This window comes from Calidris pugnax, unplaced genomic scaffold (genome assembly GCF_001431845.1).
Source record: "Calidris pugnax isolate Ruff unplaced genomic scaffold, ASM143184v1 scaffold138, whole genome shotgun sequence".
NCBI lineage: Eukaryota > Metazoa > Chordata > Aves > Charadriiformes > Scolopacidae > Calidris > Calidris pugnax.
Window position 1 is genome coordinate 1,970,763 of NW_015090858.1, and position 17,419 is coordinate 1,988,181.

The 17,419-nt window shown below is 57.9% G+C and overlaps 2 protein-coding genes across 2 annotated transcripts in view; both read left to right on the forward strand.

Annotated features, from left to right (window-relative positions):
• Positions 1 to 745: 745 nt before the first annotated feature.
• Positions 746 to 15,409, forward strand: SLC25A1 (solute carrier family 25 (mitochondrial carrier; citrate transporter), member 1). The gene is made up of 9 exons (XM_014944046.1): positions 746 to 901; positions 11,468 to 11,575; positions 11,743 to 11,842; positions 12,070 to 12,208; positions 12,694 to 12,778; positions 12,947 to 13,051; positions 13,466 to 13,581; positions 13,888 to 13,961; positions 14,059 to 15,409. The coding sequence occupies exons 1-9, from the start codon at positions 811 to 813 to the stop codon at positions 14,171 to 14,173; spliced, it is 933 nt and encodes a 310-aa protein (XP_014799532.1). The 5' UTR covers positions 746 to 810; the 3' UTR covers positions 14,174 to 15,409.
• A 135-nt stretch (positions 15,410 to 15,544) lies between these two features.
• LOC106889219 (somatomedin-B and thrombospondin type-1 domain-containing protein-like) overlaps positions 15,545 to 17,419 on the forward strand; it is a 7,456-nt gene continuing 5,581 nt past the window's right edge. Inside the window, exons 1-3 of the mRNA XM_014944048.1 lie at positions 15,545 to 16,061; positions 16,824 to 17,006; positions 17,114 to 17,204. Coding sequence (XP_014799534.1) covers positions 15,854 to 16,061; positions 16,824 to 17,006; positions 17,114 to 17,204 — 482 coding nt within the window. The 5' untranslated portion in view covers positions 15,545 to 15,853. The remainder of the gene's footprint in view (positions 16,062 to 16,823; positions 17,007 to 17,113; positions 17,205 to 17,419) is intronic.

Sequence of the window (17,419 nt, forward strand, 5' to 3'; positions counted from 1 at the left end):
TGTGAAGTTGATCATGGTCTTGCATCAGTGTGTCTACAAGCAGACATTGACGTTATATGGTAACTTGATGGAAAGGTAGCCAAGAGCTGCAGAGATTAATCAGAAATCCAAATGCACTTCCATTTGTTTGCCATCTTTGAAAGGATTTGTCTTATTTTTGCCATTCCAGTACTGCTAACCTGAGCACTGAGTAGCTGTTATTTAGGAGCATTAGGTAATAAATCTCCCCTAAAAAACTAAACATTATCTGAAACAAGCCCGAAGTGTCTGCAATCACAGGCAGTGAGCGTGCTTCGGTTACAGTGAGAGGTGTTCACAGGTGGTTACTGCCCGGGGCCTTTCCTTGCCTCCTCACCGACTGAAGCGCTAATGCTTCAAGCAGAGGCCACGAGAACAGAAAAAAACCCACCCGTTAGAAGTGCGCTTGGGCACCTGGAGGCCAAGTCCACCTTCGGCCGAGAGCAGTGGGCGCTCTGACCGGGGGGGGCTTTAGGGTGCTTTTTGCAGCCAGTGCTGGCCGAGTGCGCCCGGGGGCGCTGCCTGAGGCTGTTCAGGGAGCAGTGGCAGCGCCAGGCGAGTCCCTGCGCCTCCCGCCTCTGCCTGGAACCCGCGCGGGGGGATTTCTCCAGGGATTTCCGGGAGCGGGGTAAGAAATCGCCATTTCCGCAGCGGCGCTGCCGCCGCCGGCTCATCCTCAGCGGCCCCGCCCCGCCGCCTGAGGATGTGACGCCACTGGGGCCGCCCCTTCGCGGGCGCCGCCCTCAAATAGGGCTCCGGCCGCCGCCGCCGGGCAGCGCAGGAGACGCGGCCATGCCCGCCCCAGCCGCGCCCCGCCGTCTGGCTGCCGCCGCCCCCGCCGGCAAGGCCAAGCTCACCCACCCCGGCAAGGCTATCCTGGCAGGTAAGCGCCCTCCGGGTGGGGCCGCCGCGGGCATCCGCGCTGGGCGGGGGCTGCCGCGAGCCGTCCCGGAGGCAGCGCGCGCCCCGCCGGAGCTCTGTCTCTGCTGACCCGCCGGGACCGGCCGCTCCGCCGCGGCAGCCCCCGGAGCCGGCCCGTGAGACGCCGCTCTCCGGCTGCAGCCCCTCGGTGGAGCGGGGTTTCCCCTTGGCGGCAGCCGGAGCGGTCCAGCAGACGTGTCCCGAGCTTGGGCGTTGCCTCCCCGGGCTCCCGCCGCGCCCGGCGCGGGCGGCAGCGTCCCGTGAGGCTGCTCCTGCAACCTGTGGCCTCGCTGGGGAGGTGTCAGGGTACTTGCTATAGTAACGCAGGGTAAACGGAGGGGTTTCGGCAGTAGCATTGTTTAGCAAGGTTAGCTAGACTTAGCTTTTTGTAGCTAGGTTTTCACGTTAGCAGGAGGGAGCTGGAAGAGGCAGCAGCAGGGAACCTCCTTATGCACCCCCCGAAGATGTTAAGGGAGAAAGCTGAAGCTGCAGCGCTCAGGTTTTTTCTGCTCCAGCCGTGTCTTGCACACTGTTTTACAGCTCCTCTTACAGCTTCATGGTCACTCCTTTGTGTCTCAGCATCAGTCCCCGTGGATCGGGGCATGTTTTATCATCCAGTTTTAACCATTTCGGTGGGATCTAAACGGGCTCTAAGCGCAGCAGTAACTGCAGAGTTAATGCCCTTCCTTCTGCTTCTAATTGGTTTGAGCTTTGAGCTGAACGGAATCCAAGACAGTCAAAGGCTTGTTAAACTCCTTTGTAGCCGTTCATTAGCTCCCTGGTTTCTCCTGCCACTTGCAGGACAATTCCCAGAGTGGAGATTAGTGTTTTCCCTTTGAAATAAGCCACCATGGTCTCCACTTGATTTGCGTGTTTAGAGCTTTTGTGTTTTCCAGCCAATTCTTCCTCCTATGATTGTGCCTTTGTTTGTCTGTCCAAGTCTCTGCTCCCCTCTAAGGTCAGAGCTTCAGCCTCCTGTAGCAGGGACTGGGAGAACCAAAGCTGTGCCCGCCCTCCCAGGGTGCAGGGAGTTGAGCCCTTGCTGCTCCAGCTGTGCCACTGCCCTTGCTGTGGTGGTCGGCCTCCCCTTGCGCAGCTCCGGAGGACTGCTGGAGACGTCAGCGCCATGGGGAATGGGTGCAAGTGTTTAGGATGGGAAAGACAGGCAGCTTGCTCCCCGTCCAATCTTCCCAACTCACTGCCTAGGCGTGGTGCATCAGATTCTCGCTGTCTGGGCCGGTGTCAGGGGACTTTCATAGCCTTTGCTTAGGTCTGTAATCATGGAACATCAGCTGTGGATAGCTTATTGCCATACTCTGGCAGGCTTCCCCACTCTCCTTGGCCAGGAGAGTTGTCGTGGGTGTCTGGAAGCTGTTCTGGTGTAAAGGAAGGGACACAGTGCTTGTGGCCTCTGCCGGGTGTCACGTTGGGCAACATAGCACAAAGCTGCACGTGCTCCCACTCGGAGGAGCCCTTCTGGGTCCATGTGAGGCTGCAGAGGTGGAAGACGGACCCTAGTGAGATGGTAGTCATCTCTTTGCACGCAGCAAATCAGAGTAATTGGTTAATGGGCAGAAGTCCAGCCAAGTCTCTGTGGCATCTAATTGTATTAGAGAACCACAAAAATAGGAGAAAGCTGCTGTTAACTCCCTGTGTCCTGATCTGCTCAGCCCTCCAGCCCCTTGCTGAGGGGATGCAGTGCCATTTGTGGCTGTCTCTGCTGTCTTTAAGGAGTTTGGTGATGCTCTCAGGATTTCTCATCTGACATCTGTCTGCACAGCAAGGGCATGTGCTCCAAAGCTCAACCTTCTGGAGAGGTGGAGGTGTTCAAAATGGACATCCTACTGTGCTGTGCTTTGTCAGCCTTGTATTGGTGGACTTAAATAAGAAGCCGTCATTCCATCCTGGATGCATATCTCCTCTCAGACCCTGTGTGTAATTGAGATCCTCTGTCAGGAAGGCACAGCTTCCTCGTGCTACCCAGACCTGAGGAGGCTGGGACTGGCTCTTCTGAAGAGGCACAAGTGAAGGTCTGGCTGCTAAGAGCTGCTCTTCTTCAGTTGTCGCAACAGACAAATGCAAAGTTAAAAATTAATTTGTTAATGGGCTCTCTTTTGTCCAAGCAGTGGTCGTGTGCCAAGGCAGCACTTTACCTTGCTGTGACCACACAGCCTTGTGCTGCTGCCAGTGCCGTGGCTGTGCGTGGCCAAAGCACACGAAGCCAGCTTGGCTGTCCTGGCCGGTTGGGTGGGCATCACTGCCAGGACTTAGTCCTGGCAGCGATGGGGTTGCTCCATGGCAGACTGGGCTTCCAGAGGGCAGAGCTGAGTGGATGCGGATCCCTGCCACTGCCCAGCCCCTATACCACCTTTGCCAGGGGAAGAGTCCACTAGGCTCTGAACTGATGGTACAAAGTTGGTTTGGGGAACCTGGCACTGGGTCAGAAGGGACATGGCTGTAGGACGCTGAGATTTGGTATAACATGCCTTAGCTTCCATTTGGTTAAAATACTGGTAAACTTGCAGGCTTTATGCTGAAATTGATATTATATTTGTCTTTCTAATTCATCTCCTGGATCAGTTACCTGTTGTAAAGCTAGTGTAATTTTAATCTGAACTCACGAGCTGGTTTGAGGACCAGCTCGTGTCTCTTCTGCTGGGTAATAACCTGTTAGCAGGCAGACCTGGGAGTCCAGCCATGTCTTCCAGCTCCCCTACAGCCCGTTTTCCATTTCTATGCCATGGTTTTCAAACAAGCCCTTTAGCCTGGCAGGCTCTTGTCCTTCTTGCCAGCCTCCTGCGGGGATGGTTGCTGCTGGTCTACTGTGCAGCTCCCAGCATGGGTCCATGCCACATCGAGCAAGCGGGGAGCTTGAGATAAAGGCAGCGTGTGGTTAGGCAGGAGTGCTGGTGGTCACCCCTGTGTTTCCCTGGGGGGCTCCTTGCTGAGATGTTTGGTACTGCAGGGCCGTTAGATCAGCTCGGGCCAGCCTGCCAGGACTACTTAGAGCCCACTGCAAATGGTCCTCACCATTTTGCAGGCAATCCCCTGCCCTCCTCCTGAGAACTTTGCTCCTGGTTAGCAGCGGCCATTTGATGAAAGGCTTTGCCTGCCCTGCCCAGAGTTTAAGTACAGTCTTACTCTGTTTTTAGCCAGCTTTGAAGTCTGGGGTTTGCTCCCTCCCACGGAGAAGCTCCTAGCTGCCTTGCTCTTCACGTGGTAGCTCGGCTTACCCGAGGGCTAGTGCACAGTTGGTGTTCCTGCCTACACCTGATCCTGCCTGGTCAGGGAGGCAGGGTGCCTGGATGCTGTCCTACATGGTGCTTGATTTGGAAAGAACTTGCAATGGTCATGGCTGTTGCGCTAATGTTTGCTGTAAACTTTGAGTACTGCTGGGAAATAGCAGTGGCAGACACCAACGTCCCGGGGGAAGCATGGGCAGCAGGGACTCTGCAGGGAGAAAGAGAAGAGCCTGCAGGGTAGGGCACGAAGCACACATTTAGCAAAGAGTCCAGGATCACATTAGAAGCAAAGCAGTAATTAGAGCTTCAGTTTCTTCTTCTTTGTTAATCTCTTGATATGATCTTTCTTGGGAAATGCTGTACCTACAGAGGAGAGGAGTCAGGGACTGGGTTTGAAAGCTGAGGCTTGTTTGTTGCAGAGTAGGACTCCTTTCCCAAAAGTCCCAAGTCTACCTGGGCTTCTAGGGCCATTGCCCTCGTGGGAGAGAGATTGTGCTGCTGGGAATGACTGTGGTCCAGCACACTCTCTGGCTTTTATATGGATGACTGGTACTCACAGCAGAGTAGAGGATGTTCCCTGCCTCGATGCTGGGCTGGAGGGGTGCCGGGTGGTGGGCTGAACACAGCTGTGGGGGAGGGATTGGTGAACGTGGAGGGAACTAGTCTCACCAGGGCTGCTGGCTCTTGATGCATCACACCTGGCTGTGGCTTCCCCTGAGGTTGCCTCTCCTGCCTGTCATCTGTTTGGAGAGTGGGCAGGAGATGCTGGCAATGAGTGTATCCTTGCCTGCCTGTGAGCCCTCGTGGACTGCAGCTTCTGCAGAAACCTACAGCATCCCCAAGGGTTTTGGTGGGAGGGGGCTGTCAGCCCCAGGACTGGGAAGCCACATCGAGGTGCCTGGTTTGTTCAGTCTGAGTGAATTCTGGTGTGAGCTGGGGTTAACCCTGGGGTTTGAAATGTGAGTTTTTGAGATACTTGCATGTGTGATGCTCTGCTTGACATTCTGCAGGCAGCCATTTTCTTTGGGTTGATGTGAATGATCGGAAGGAGCCATCCGTCTTCCCAGAGGCAATGAGCACTGCGAGCTGACAGCTCAGGGATGTTGCAGCATCTCTCATCTCTGATGGCCTTGTGTGGTGCATGCCAATGCAGCCTCCCTGCTCCTGCCTGTGCAGTATCCTGAGGTCTCGGGTCACCTCCTGACAGCAGGGCTTGATTTCTTGCCACCTCTTCTCTCTTACTGTGCTCCAGTGCCGGGTACAGCAGTCGTTGCCCTGTGCTGGTGGCTGGGGCCCAGAGCCTGTCCCCAAGGAAGCCTCGGTCCCAGCAGTGGCTCCCTCATCCAATGATGGGGCTCTGCTGGGCGAAGTGTCCAGCAGCCCTGGGCTCTGACATCAGCTCCCTGTTGCCTGTCTTTAAAAGATTTTTGCACGCTTAAAAAGTAGATAGCTGAAGCAGGGTGATGGGTTGGCCAGGAGCCAGCTCGGCAGCAGAGCCAGGGCCTCGGGGTGCGCGGCGCAGTGGGGTGAAGGTGAGTTGAGCTGGGGTGGGGGACTTGGCAGTCCCCAAAAGTGATCTCAGCACTGCAGGCTGTGACTGTGAGCAAAAGGAAATGGCTTCTACCATCATACCTACAGCCAAGAAGTTTAAAATATAATAATGATTTATTGCAATATTGGCCCACTGAGAGGTAAATGCAAAGAGGCAATGAATGAGTGGGTTGTGAAAGGATGGCCTGTTGAAACAGGACAATTCCAGTAAGGTTAGGGACAAATTACCCCATCCCATTCATGGCTTTATCTGCAGCACTATTTGCACAGGGCTGTTTACCCAACCGATGGCATGGGGTACAGAGAGGCGTGTTTCATGTTTGTTGTTCTGTGTTTGGTGTATCCCTAGTGGGGGATCAGACTTTCACCAGCCAGGCCGCAGCACGATCCTGTGACAAAAGCAGCCACATGTGTATTTACCAAGGGACATACTGAACCCCCATGCCCCCTCTGGCCTTGCCCCTCTCAGATAGGAGACCGTCCAAGGGCCCTAGCCCTGTTGCAGGGTATAGATGCCCTCTGAGACAAGCTAACCCATTGCAGAATGTGTCTTTGCCCTTCTAACCAAAACAGGGGTAATCTTCTGGCAGTCTGATTTGGGGAAGCAGCCCTCCCTGATCTCGGTGCCATATAATATCTTTCCCTGCAGAGCAGCCCCTGTGGTGGTTTTCCCCAAGGATGGGGCTGTGGATGGGTGGTGAAGGGCCGTGGGTGGCAGAAGGAGGTGCCCAGGTGAGGACCGTGGTGTTAGCCTTGCTGAAAGCAAGCTCTCTGGGAGAGCAGTGTCCCCAATGAGGCACCTGCCTGCTCCTGGAGCCAGATTCTGCCCCGATCCTGTTTCACAAGGTGGCCCATGGCAGTGGGGAGGGTGGAGCCTGTTAAACCTGTTTCACCACTGCAGGCATGGTAGAATATCTCCACTGCTGCCCTTAGCTGGGTTACGCTAATGGTGTGGCTCAAGAGCAGCATGCGTGGCTGCCAAGAGGGGCTCAATCCCTTGGTGGCAGGGAGAGAGATCTGTGCTGCTGATGGGGCAGCACCTGGGCTGCAGAGAACTGTCATGAGCTGGTGGAAGGTATTTCTGCCTCCCTGATTTGTAGCACTCTGCTGGTGTTTGATTCTTAGTATCTTTTGTATTTTATTTCCCCAGCTCTGAAAGCTATCTTGGCTAATGAGGAAGGGCACCAAGACAAGAATTGTAAGCACGGCATCCATGAGGCAGGCAGGATTGCCTCTCCTCTGGAGAGGAGATGGAAGCCTGTTTGTGCCATCCTGCTGCCCTGTGACCTGCAGCCAGGTGGGGCAATCTTCAGGCAATGAGGTCCTTGAGAGAGCTCTGCTGCTTTGCTTCCAGGCCCTTAGGAATAATGTCCTCTGGCCTGAAAGGATCCCACTGAATAGGAAGTTAAAAGGAGCTTTTTGTATGGAGATCAGGTGCTTGGTGTGTCTGCATGTGAAATTACCCTTAAAATGGAGAGGCTGAAATGGCTCTCCAAGTGCTCACTTCTCATCAGAGCTGCACAGAGTCCTGCTGCTCTGTCTGCAGGAGCAGGATGCTTTGGCAGGCACAGTCACTTGCAGGAGTGGCAGAGGGCCAGTGCCACCTTGTGCCTCTCTGTGGCTCCCAAACAGGGCAGTGGGTGCTTGCTTGCCTCTGGGTAAGGGTTTGCAGGGAGTGCCAGCTGCAGCTGCGTGGCCTTAGTTTGTGTCGGCCCCTGGGGCTCTGCTCGTCTTCCCCGTCATGGCTTCATTCTCCTGCCCTCGGCACCCACCCTGTGAGGGTGCCAGAGCTGGGGTCCCAGGGACATGCTGGTTGCGGGGTAGCTGGCAGTGTCCCTATAAGCTGCTTGGCTAATGTGGTTTGAGGTCATTAGCTGAAACTGGATGTGCTGATGCCGTCACACGCTGTGTGAACGTCATGGGGGCAGCACCTTCCCACTGTCCTCAGAAACCCTCTTCTTCACGTCAGCTCTCCCCAGCGGTGCCCGAGGGCTGTGGCTGCATCCTTGAATAACTCTGCTGGCCCCTCTGCAAAGGAGAGCTAAACTTTTTCTGGGAAAACCATGCTAAGTGGCTGACAAAGGTATTTTTTCCTTCGCTCCCTTCCCCCCTGGACCTGCGGGGTTGGGATTGCTGTCATCAGGGCACTTGGAGGCTCGCTGCAGGTGAGGAGCCATTCCTGGCACTGGGAGGAGGATCCCCCCACCAGAGGCACCTTCTCTGGGGCTGGGCAGAGCAACCTTCCCTGAAGGACGTCCTCTTCTTTGGCTCCACTGCATCCAGCTAATAGCTGAGAACCTTGGCTCCGCATCTGGGCTGCCCTGCTTGCTCTTTCACCTCCCGAGCGCTTGCTGCTGGCTGTTCCTGCTGACTCTGCAGTGTTGCAAGAGCTGAAGCTGCTAGTTAAAGTCTGAGTAAACAGGTTGCAAAGCCCTCAGCAGCTCTGGCAAGGGAGGGGTGGTGGAAAGAGCTGCTGCTTGTGGGCAACAGGGTGTTCTATTTGCATAGAGTAAGGTTTCCACTGGAATAAAATGGTGTGGGGAGAGGACGCTTGACAGCAGAGTGGGACCTCTGGTGGGTCTCAGGAAGAGGCTGCAAGCGAGTGGTTTGTGCCATCCTGTCTCTGCAGGCAGAGGAAAACAGGAAAAAATTGCCCCAAGTCATGGAGTTTGTGTGGAGTCCCTGCTGGGGGGATTTGGGAGCCAGAGCAACACTGGGGGAGGGGACCTGGACACCCAGGCAGCACATGTCCCTGAGCAGGGCAAGGGAGAGGATCTTCTTCCGGGTGCGTTTCCCTGAACAAACCCATTCTCTTGCTCTGTGATTTCTCTGTGTCCAGCCACCTGATGAGTGTTGGAGCTGTGCAGCGGCAGGGCAGCCTTCAGGCCAGCTCCCCTCACCTGTCCCCAGTGAGCAGTGACAGAGGTGATAAGGGCACCAGCGTTAAGCCCTGTCCCTGCCACCCTGCACAAACCCTGGGGTGTCCTCTGCTGCAGCTGGGGTCAGTGAGCATGCTGTGGCATGCCAGGGAGGCACCTGGACTGGTGATTGTCCAGGGCATTTCTCTGCTCTCTGGCTCCTGGAGGTGCTGAAGCAGCAACTGGTGCTGGAGGACAGAGGGGGGACAAATATTTATGATTCTTAAAATGTCCAGCACTTCAGGTCTGCAGTGTAGGAGGGAGAGCAGTGGCCTTGGTAGTACCTGGGGCATTCATGTGGCTGTAGTAGCAGCAGAGCTGGTGGCACAGTGGTGTGTAGTAGTGCTGAGAGGTGCCAGCCTGTGCTGGGCTGTTTGGACACTGTTCCACCCAGCTGGAGGATGCTGCTCCTCATGATGCTGCTCGCCAGGGACCTGCCTGGTGCTCCTGCAGGAGCTGTTCAGCTTTGCAGGAGACTTTGCAGTGCTGGCAGGTCCCAGTGCCATGAGATTGGCAGTGTCTTCCATCTCTGATGGACATGTCAAGGATGGGAAAGGTTTGAGGGGGCAGCAGGAGAGCTCTGGGGATGGTGGCTGTCCTCCCGTGGTGCCCCAGGGCGCAGCTGGCTGTAGTGGCATGAGCCAGCCTTGCTGTGGCTGCCAGCAGCTTCCTTCCACGCTGTCCAAGCACAGGGCGCCATGGGGGCGTAAAGGTGGTCACCCATCACTGCCTCCCGGGAAGCGCTTGCCTGGCACAGGCTGAGCGGCTTCATCCTCGCCTGAGAACACAGGGGGAAACAAGGGGCCTTTGTCTGCTCTGGTAGAGCTGGGCTGGCCTTTCATTCTGTCCCTGGTGCCCCATGGAGCTGGGATGCTGCCAGGCTGGGCTGGTGGGCCCTGCCCTTTGGCCAGGTGCTGTCACTGGGTGCTGGTGGCGTTTCCTATCCCTGACGTGCCTGTGGTAGGAGAGGGGATGCTCTTGGGAGTGTGGGGCTGCGCTTTCCCATGGTCCCAGGCTGTGCTGAGTGCTGGCACGGCTTCTTCGGTGCCTTGAAGAGGCCAGAAGCAGCCGGCTGCTCCTTGTGCCTGGGGGAAACAAACCAGGATCAGGCTGTTTTAAGGTGGGAGCTGCCCAGCTGCAAGAGGGAGTACAGTGAGGCTTCTTTCCTTTCCTTCCAGAAGGATGCAGCTGAGAGAAGGCAGCAGTGCCCCAGGGGATGCCAGCCTGCCTGCTGGGACATCCCCACACTGGGCGAGTGGCTTTGCTGGTGACATGCTGCAGGGGGGAGATGGAGGCAGCACCAGAGAGATTAAGGGTCTCTTGTAAATTTGGAGGCCATAGAGAAGAAATAAGACTATGTGAGAAATCACCCTGGTCTGAGGAGCTGGGGTCACTTGCTACTGCCATGGGAAGCAGCCGTGGCTGATCTCCTTGTCCTGTGGACTGTGGTGTCCCCTATCAATGTCCCCTTGCAGGGTACTTTGGAAGGTGCTGATAAGCTGAGCTATGCTCCGCTGTGCAGTGCTGGGGCTGCATTTTGCCACAGAGCAGGATAACCCACTGCTGCAACCAGCCCCTGTGCTGGCCCTTTCCACGATGGCAGGACATCCCTCCTCAGGAACACAGCGTGTCCCCTGGGCTGCAGTGGGGCTGTGCCATTGAGGCTGTGTGCCGGGGTGGCTGTGGCAGGAGCCACAGTGCTGTTGAGTCACACTGAGGACGTGGCTGGACTGGTGGAGGGCAGACCTGTCCCCAACTGTGAGCTTGCATCTAACCATGCCCCCATGCTGAGCCGCGTCCTGTGGGACTGGGACCCAAGTCACCATCCTTGGGCAAGGAGCCAGGAGGCCTTCGGGGGCTGCTCTGGTGGGTGCCCAGCCCCAGTGGCAGCATCCTGGGGCTCCCCAGCGCCCTGTCCCGGGGAGGCCACCAGTTAGGAGCTTTGACCCAGTGCTGACTTTTGGCCTGGCCTGGGCTGCAAGCAGAGTTTGGCCCTGTGAGGCCTGGGGGAGCCTGGCTCAGCCCTGCACTTCCTCCTTGCCCCAGCACAAAGAGCTCCCGCTGCACTTTGATGCAGGAAACTGAGCTGCGTGGCCATCGGCTGGCCAGGGGTGAGCCCAGCTCCTGGGACCTCCAGCCCAGCTGGGGTTGGCCCTGCTGCCCAGGCACAGCTCGTGACAGGACCAGCTGCAGGTGTTTATAGCATGCCATGGGGAGCTGAACCACTCAGAGCTGCTGTTGCTTGCTGCCGGTGTGTCCCTGGGCTGTGGTGGGAAAGGCTTCAGCCGGTGTAATCAGTTCCCAGCAGCTGCTGCTGCGTGAGCCCAGGGTGGCTGGACAGGCTTGATGATAATTGCACTTGTGCGCTGGTATGGCCAGGTCTGCAAATGGGCTCCCTCTGGTGCTGGGGGAGCGGTGCTGGGCCTCATGCAGCTCTGTTGGGCTCTGTGGGGTTTACAGATGCATGTGCTGGCAGCTCACGTGCAGGGCTCTGGAGGGCGAGAGGTGCCTTTGAGGGGGAAACAGTACTGAAACAGCAGCCAAAGGTGCGGTGTTTTCCGGCTCCTTTGGCTGATCGTCTCACCGGCTCTTCCCATGGCCAGACAATAATGCCTGTACAGGGTGCCAGGTTGGTGTGGGGTCTTGCTGCCATGTGAAGTCCCCAGGGGTTTGGCAAAGACAGGGACACCGCATCCCAGCCCAGACCTGGCTGCCAGAAGTCTCAGGCTTAGCCATCATGGAGCTGTCAGTTGCCACGCAGCGCTGGATGGGCACGGCACTACTCTCAGTCCCAGCATCCCCTCCTCTCCCACCCAGGTGGCCTGGCTGGAGGAATAGAGATCTGCATCACGTTCCCCACTGAGTATGTGAAGACGCAGCTACAGCTGGACGAGAAGGCAAACCCTCCCCGCTACAAGGGCATCGGTGAGTGCACATCCGGTGCCCTGCCCCAACCTGCAGGTTGGATCTGGATGTTGCATAAGCCTGGCTGGGTGTGGGGCAGGCAGTGGGGTTTGGTGGGGTGGGTGGTGGTGTGACATGGTGGCCCTTGGTGTGGCTGGTGATGGTGGTGCCACTGTGCTTTGCCACAGGGGACTGCGTGAAGCAGACCGTCCGTGACCATGGCATCCGGGGGCTGTACCGGGGGCTCAGCTCGCTGGTGTATGGCTCCATCCCTAAGGCTGCTGTCAGGTAGGTGTCCCTGTGGCACAGGATAAGTGGAGGGGACCTCAGGGGGCAGTGAATGAGGGGGTGGGTTTGGCCTTGATGTCCCCAGTGGCATTTTGCCAAAACTGGGTGCTTTCCTGAACTGGCAGGGTGCTCTTGCAGGGTGCCTGGCTGCTGCTGGGGACAGACCCAGAACTGGCTGCAGCCCCCAAGCCGGGCGCCTGGGGGTTGGCATGGTGGCTCCTCCGCAGGTTCGGGATGTTCGAGTTCCTCAGCAACCAGATGAGAGACGAGCAGGGGCGGCTGGACAGCACGCGCGGCCTCATTTGCGGGCTGGGCGCCGGTGTGGCCGAGGCTGTGGTGGTGGTCTGCCCCATGGAGACCATAAAGGTGGGAGGCAGCCGCCAGCGTCCCCCTGCCCTGGCACCCGTCCCCTGGATGGGGCAGCAGCAAGGGATGCCCAGCTCTTGGGGGGCTTGGGACCACATGGGTTTGCTCAGGCTGGTTTTGTAGGGGAAAAGCTGATGCTGGAAAGCCCCATGGAGAGGTCAGGCCCAGCGGCTGTGGCCCATTCCGTGCTCTGGTTTGTGGGGGGGGGGGGCCCCCCTACACAGGAGCCATCCCATCCCCTATTTTAGTACTGTAAAATCTATGCAGTTGCATGCAGAGGCAATTTGCCAGGTTCTCCTCTGCAAAATGCGCTGCTGGCTGTGGGTTGCAGGCATCCCCTGTGTTCTCACCTGGCGTTGCCTGCCCACATGGGTCAGCTCTGCTCTTGGGACTGTCCCTAGAGCAAGGTGAGAGCCATCTGGCCGCCTTTCAGGGGTGCATCACCCCCTTGCCTCAGCTGGGATGAGTGTGTCATCTCCCCGCAGGTGAAGTTTATCCATGACCAGTGCTCCCCCAAGCCCAAATACCGTGGCTTCTTCCATGGCGTCCGGGAGATTGTTCGGGAACAGGGTGAGTCCAGGGGAAGTGATGTCCTGTCCTGTCTCCCTCCAGTACCCCACACTGAGGGGACAGAGTGGGAGGTGGGGGATGGGTGCAGGCTGGGACCAGCTGCCTGGGGAGGTTTCTCTTTGCCTGGGTGAGGCCGGTGCTCCCCACAAATGCCCTCTCTTGCTGCAGGACTAAAGGGGACCTACCAGGGCTTAACCGCAACTGTCCTCAAGCAAGGATCAAACCAAGCCATCCGCTTCTTCGTCATGACCTCCCTCAAGAACTGGTACAAAGGTATAGTGCCCCCATCCCCCTAGGTCACTCTGGCTGAGCTGCCACTCCCTGAGCCTGTCTTCATGAGCTGGGCTTGGGCTTTCCACCACTGTGTCTTTCATTTCTTGTGGATCAGGCTCTCATGATGAAGGAATAGGAAAGCCAGGGTGGGGGGGGGGCTAGTTTGCAGGGCTGAAGAGTCTCAATGCTAGAACATCACCTCTACTCTTACCCTGAGCTCCTCAGTGCTGCATGCGCTCTGTGGGGCTGGTGCTGCTGGACAGTCCCCTCCAAATGCCCTCAGCCCCTGACTCAGCATAGCACCAGCCCTGACCACGAGCAGCTGGACCTGGGACCTTGCCCGTGGGCTCCCTTGAGGATGCTGTGCTTCATCTTCACACCACCTCTCTGCTCTCAATCTCTCCTCCATCCTAGGGGATGATCCCAACAAGGTGATCAACCCCTTTGTCACGGGGGTGTTTGGAGCCCTCGCCGGAGCTGCAAGTGTCTTTGGCAACACCCCCTTGGACGTGGTGAAGACCAGGATGCAGGTACGGCACTGGGAGATGCCTGTGCCTGCAGCGGGCTAGGTTCACACGCTGTTTGGGAGCTGTTTTGTGCAGCCCCCTGGGGCAGGCACCCAATGCTTGCGAGGTTTGGGAGGTGACACTGCTCTCTTGCAGCCAGGCCCGTGGGGGTGCTGAAAGGTGGGGATGTTCCCTCAGGGTTTGGTGGCCTGCAGTGGTGGAGGGGGATTGGTTTCTCACAGTGTACCGCGAGCTTTCTGCCTCCCCGGCAGAATCCTTCTGGATGCCCCCCCGGCTCCAGCCTTTGACCTTGCTTTTCCTGTCCTGCAGGGGCTGGAAGCTCACAAGTACAAGAGCACCTGGGACTGCGCCTACCAGATCATGAAATATGAAGGGCCCCTGGCGTAAGCACTGTGGTGGGGGTGGGCGAGGGAGGAAGGGGGGACTGACGGGGGAGAGGGCTGCAAGGGCATCCAGTCCCATGGCCTCCTTCTATCCCAGGTTTTACAAGGGCACAGTGCCTCGCCTAGGCCGTGTCTGCCTCGACGTGGCCATTGTCTTCGTCATCTACGATGAGGTGGTCAAGTTCCTCAACAAGGTGTGGAAAACAGACTGAGGGGGCTGGGCCAGGGCACCCCAGCCTCCCTTGCCCCCTGGGGCTGCAGCTGGAAAGCCGTGACCAAGCCCGCAGCTGCCCACTGGTGCTGCCCGGGGCCAAGTCTGCCCCACACGCGTGCCCTCCCCCCAAACCCAGCCACTTTCATGTTTAGGAACAGGCTCTGGAGCAGGCCAAATTATTAGTGTGCCAAAAGGAGGCTGCAGTATTCCAGCACCCAGGCCTCCAGCATCCTGATTATGCCCGCCCCAGTCCCCCGGTGACATTTCCCCCTGGTCCCGCATCACCTGCGAGTGCCAGTTATCCAGGGTGAGGTGTCCCCTGGGAGGGTTGCCTTGTGTCTCGGGGGGCAACTCTTTTGGGGGATGTTGATAGTCCTCCGAAGCCATAGGGATGCAATGGCCAAGTTGTGCACCAGGCATCAAAGCTGGCAGAAGCTTTTGGGGCTGACTGCCGGCTGGGAGCAGTGCACCAGGTCTTGGCAGCGGCTCTGGGGGGGACCATCAGCCTTGCACCCCCTGGTATGGAAGGGCAGCAACTCGCTTTTTTGGCCCCAGGCTCCCTCATCCCTGGTGGCACTGATACCGCTTGAGGTGCAGCATCCCAGCCTCGGGGTCACACTCAGCTCCAGGCTGCTGAGAAGGCACTTCCCAAGATGGCACATGCAGCCAGGCCTTTTGTTCTTGTCACTGTGGGGCTGGGACTGGGGTGAGCCAGGTGCCCCATCACTTGCCATTTACAGTTGAGACGCGTGTGTGAGCCAGGGTGAGGAGACGCAGCCCTGTGCTACAGACTTGGCCCCTCAGCCAGGGGTGTGAACCCCTTCTTCTGCCACATTCCCCTCATCTGCCCTCCTGCTGCCATGCTGCAGCCCCGTAGGTAATCCTGTAGCTTTTGGAGCTTCATGCTGACCCACTAACACCCACCACCGTGGGGCTGGAACCCTGCCCTGTGTCCCACTGCGCTCTGCCCTGCTGGATTTGTGCCAAACTTCCTGTGAAGGAATCTGGGGGTTTGTGGGACGTGGGTCTTGCCCCATCCCTCCTCTCTCCTGTCACTAGTGATGAACGCAGCCTTAACATGGCAGGGTGAAGGAGGAGAAAGCAAGCCCAGGCATGATTTACCTGCGGCTTTCTGCTCTGAAGCCATTGAGGGTTGAATTATTATTTTTTTTTTTAATTATTATTCTGTTTTACATTCACAGTTTGAATAAAATCAGTCTGGCTTTAGCAGCTGCATTGGTGTCCAGGCAGTGCTGAGTGGGCAGCGAATGACTCCTGTGGTGTGGGTCGGGATTGGGGATGGGGTCCCCTATTACACCCAAATCCTATTGTCCTCTGAGGCTAAGCTGGGACTGGCAGGAGAGCGTCAGCATCGGCCCAGCAGTGCCCATTCACAGATGCTCCCACACAGCTTTGGGGTTACATTATCCCATGTGTAGGATTTTATTAACTATCCCGGTTAATTTTATTAACTCCTTACCCTGGCTACAGAGGGAAAAGCTGGAATAGCGAGGGGCGGTGGAGCAGAAGGGAATGGGCTTTGTCCCACTGCCCAGCCCAGGGGCGGTGCAGCCAGGGCTTCCAGTGCCGCTGGTGCTACAGCCCTCGCTCCTCGCCCAGTGTTTGCTGGCGCAGGGGGAAAGCCATCCCCTGCAGGGGCTTGTCGGCACCCAGTGCCATGTGGGGTCTGCTGCTCTGCGGGGGCTGCCTGCTGGCCACCAGCTACCTGGCAGGTGCTTTGGGCGGTTGCTCGCACCAGTGCTGCCCGGGCAGGAACAATGCCTGCTGGGCCCCAGGCACCCGTCGGGCTCGCTGCTACTGCGACTCGTACTGTGAGAGGACAGGCGACTGCTGTGAGGACTACCATGCTGCGTGCCACCGTGCCGGTGAGTGTTGGGATGGGATGGCACCAGCTGGACCCCGTGCTGAGGGGGAGCCCTGGGACTGGGGTTGCCAGCCTGGGCTGCTGCTTTTGGTGGCAGGTGTTTGCTATTATCTGTTAGCCCTGTACTTTTAGCAGTAACAGGATGCATCTGAGCATGCTGACTGGGCTGGATTTGGAGCAATATCCTGATTTTTCTGCTTTTTTCTGTGCTGAACATCTGGCTGCTCCCATTGCAATAAGAGAACCCACAGGGGTGGCCTCTGGTCTGCAGCTGATGGTAGCCCTGTCGTTGCAAGCCTAAATCGTCAGTGTGGGACCTGAGTGAGACGAGCCCCAGTATCACCCCTGCCACTGCTGTGGGCAGTGTCTTGCCTGGAACCAGGGAGTGCTCTGTGGGTGACAAAACAGGGAGCGTGGTCTTAGGGGGTGCAGAGCCAGCCCACCCTGGGGACCCAAACCCGGGATGGTGCTGGCCGCGGCCCCCATGACAATTGCAGCAGTCAGCCTTCCCTAATCTCTGGGGAGATTAGTGGGGTCCCAGCTCAGCGCGATGCGGAGCTATGGCAGTGGCGTAGGGACAAAGACCTGCGGAAGCAGTGCACAATGCCACTGCACTGGTGGGGCAGGGGAGAGGGGCTGACAGGGTCACTCTGACCCTTCTTTTTCTCCCCTTTCCCTGTGCTGCACCTCCTCTTCTCCTCCTTCCATCTTTCATGCCACTGAAGCTCTCTCTTCCTTCTCTGCTCCCCTGTCCTGCCAGCAGCGGTGGGCTGTGTGGTGGGGCCCTGGGGGCCGTGGAGTGGGTGCAGCTCCCTTTGTGGGGTTGGCAGTGAGGCCCGCAGCCGCCAGGTCACCGTCCCGCCCCGGCACGGAGGGGAGCCCTGTCCTGACCTCAAGCAGCGCCGCGGGTGCCTAGGAGAGCACCCAGTCTGTGGGGCAGCCAAAGGTAATGCAAGTCCCACGGGGACTGCCAACTCCCTCGAGCATGACCATCCCTGCTGCCTGTCCTGAGCTGTCTTTAACCATCCATGGCCCTGGCTGCTCTTCTGCCAGAAGTGGCCAAGATATTACCTGATTCCTTCAGTCGAGACTTCAGGGATCCCTGGCGGGGAGCCGGACAGCTACTGCCACAGGAGCCCTCTGGGTAGGTGTGGGGCTGGGGCCCCTCTGTACCCCCCACTTCCTGAAGCTGTGACCTCTCTGTACACACTCCCCTGCAGCTGTGGCCCCTTTGCAACCCTGAGAACCAAGGCCTCTTTGCACTCTCCAACCATTACCCTTCTCCTCCCCCCAGACCATGGCCCCTTTGCACCCCCCTAGAGCCAATACCCTTCTCCTCCACCCCAGCCTCATTTCCTC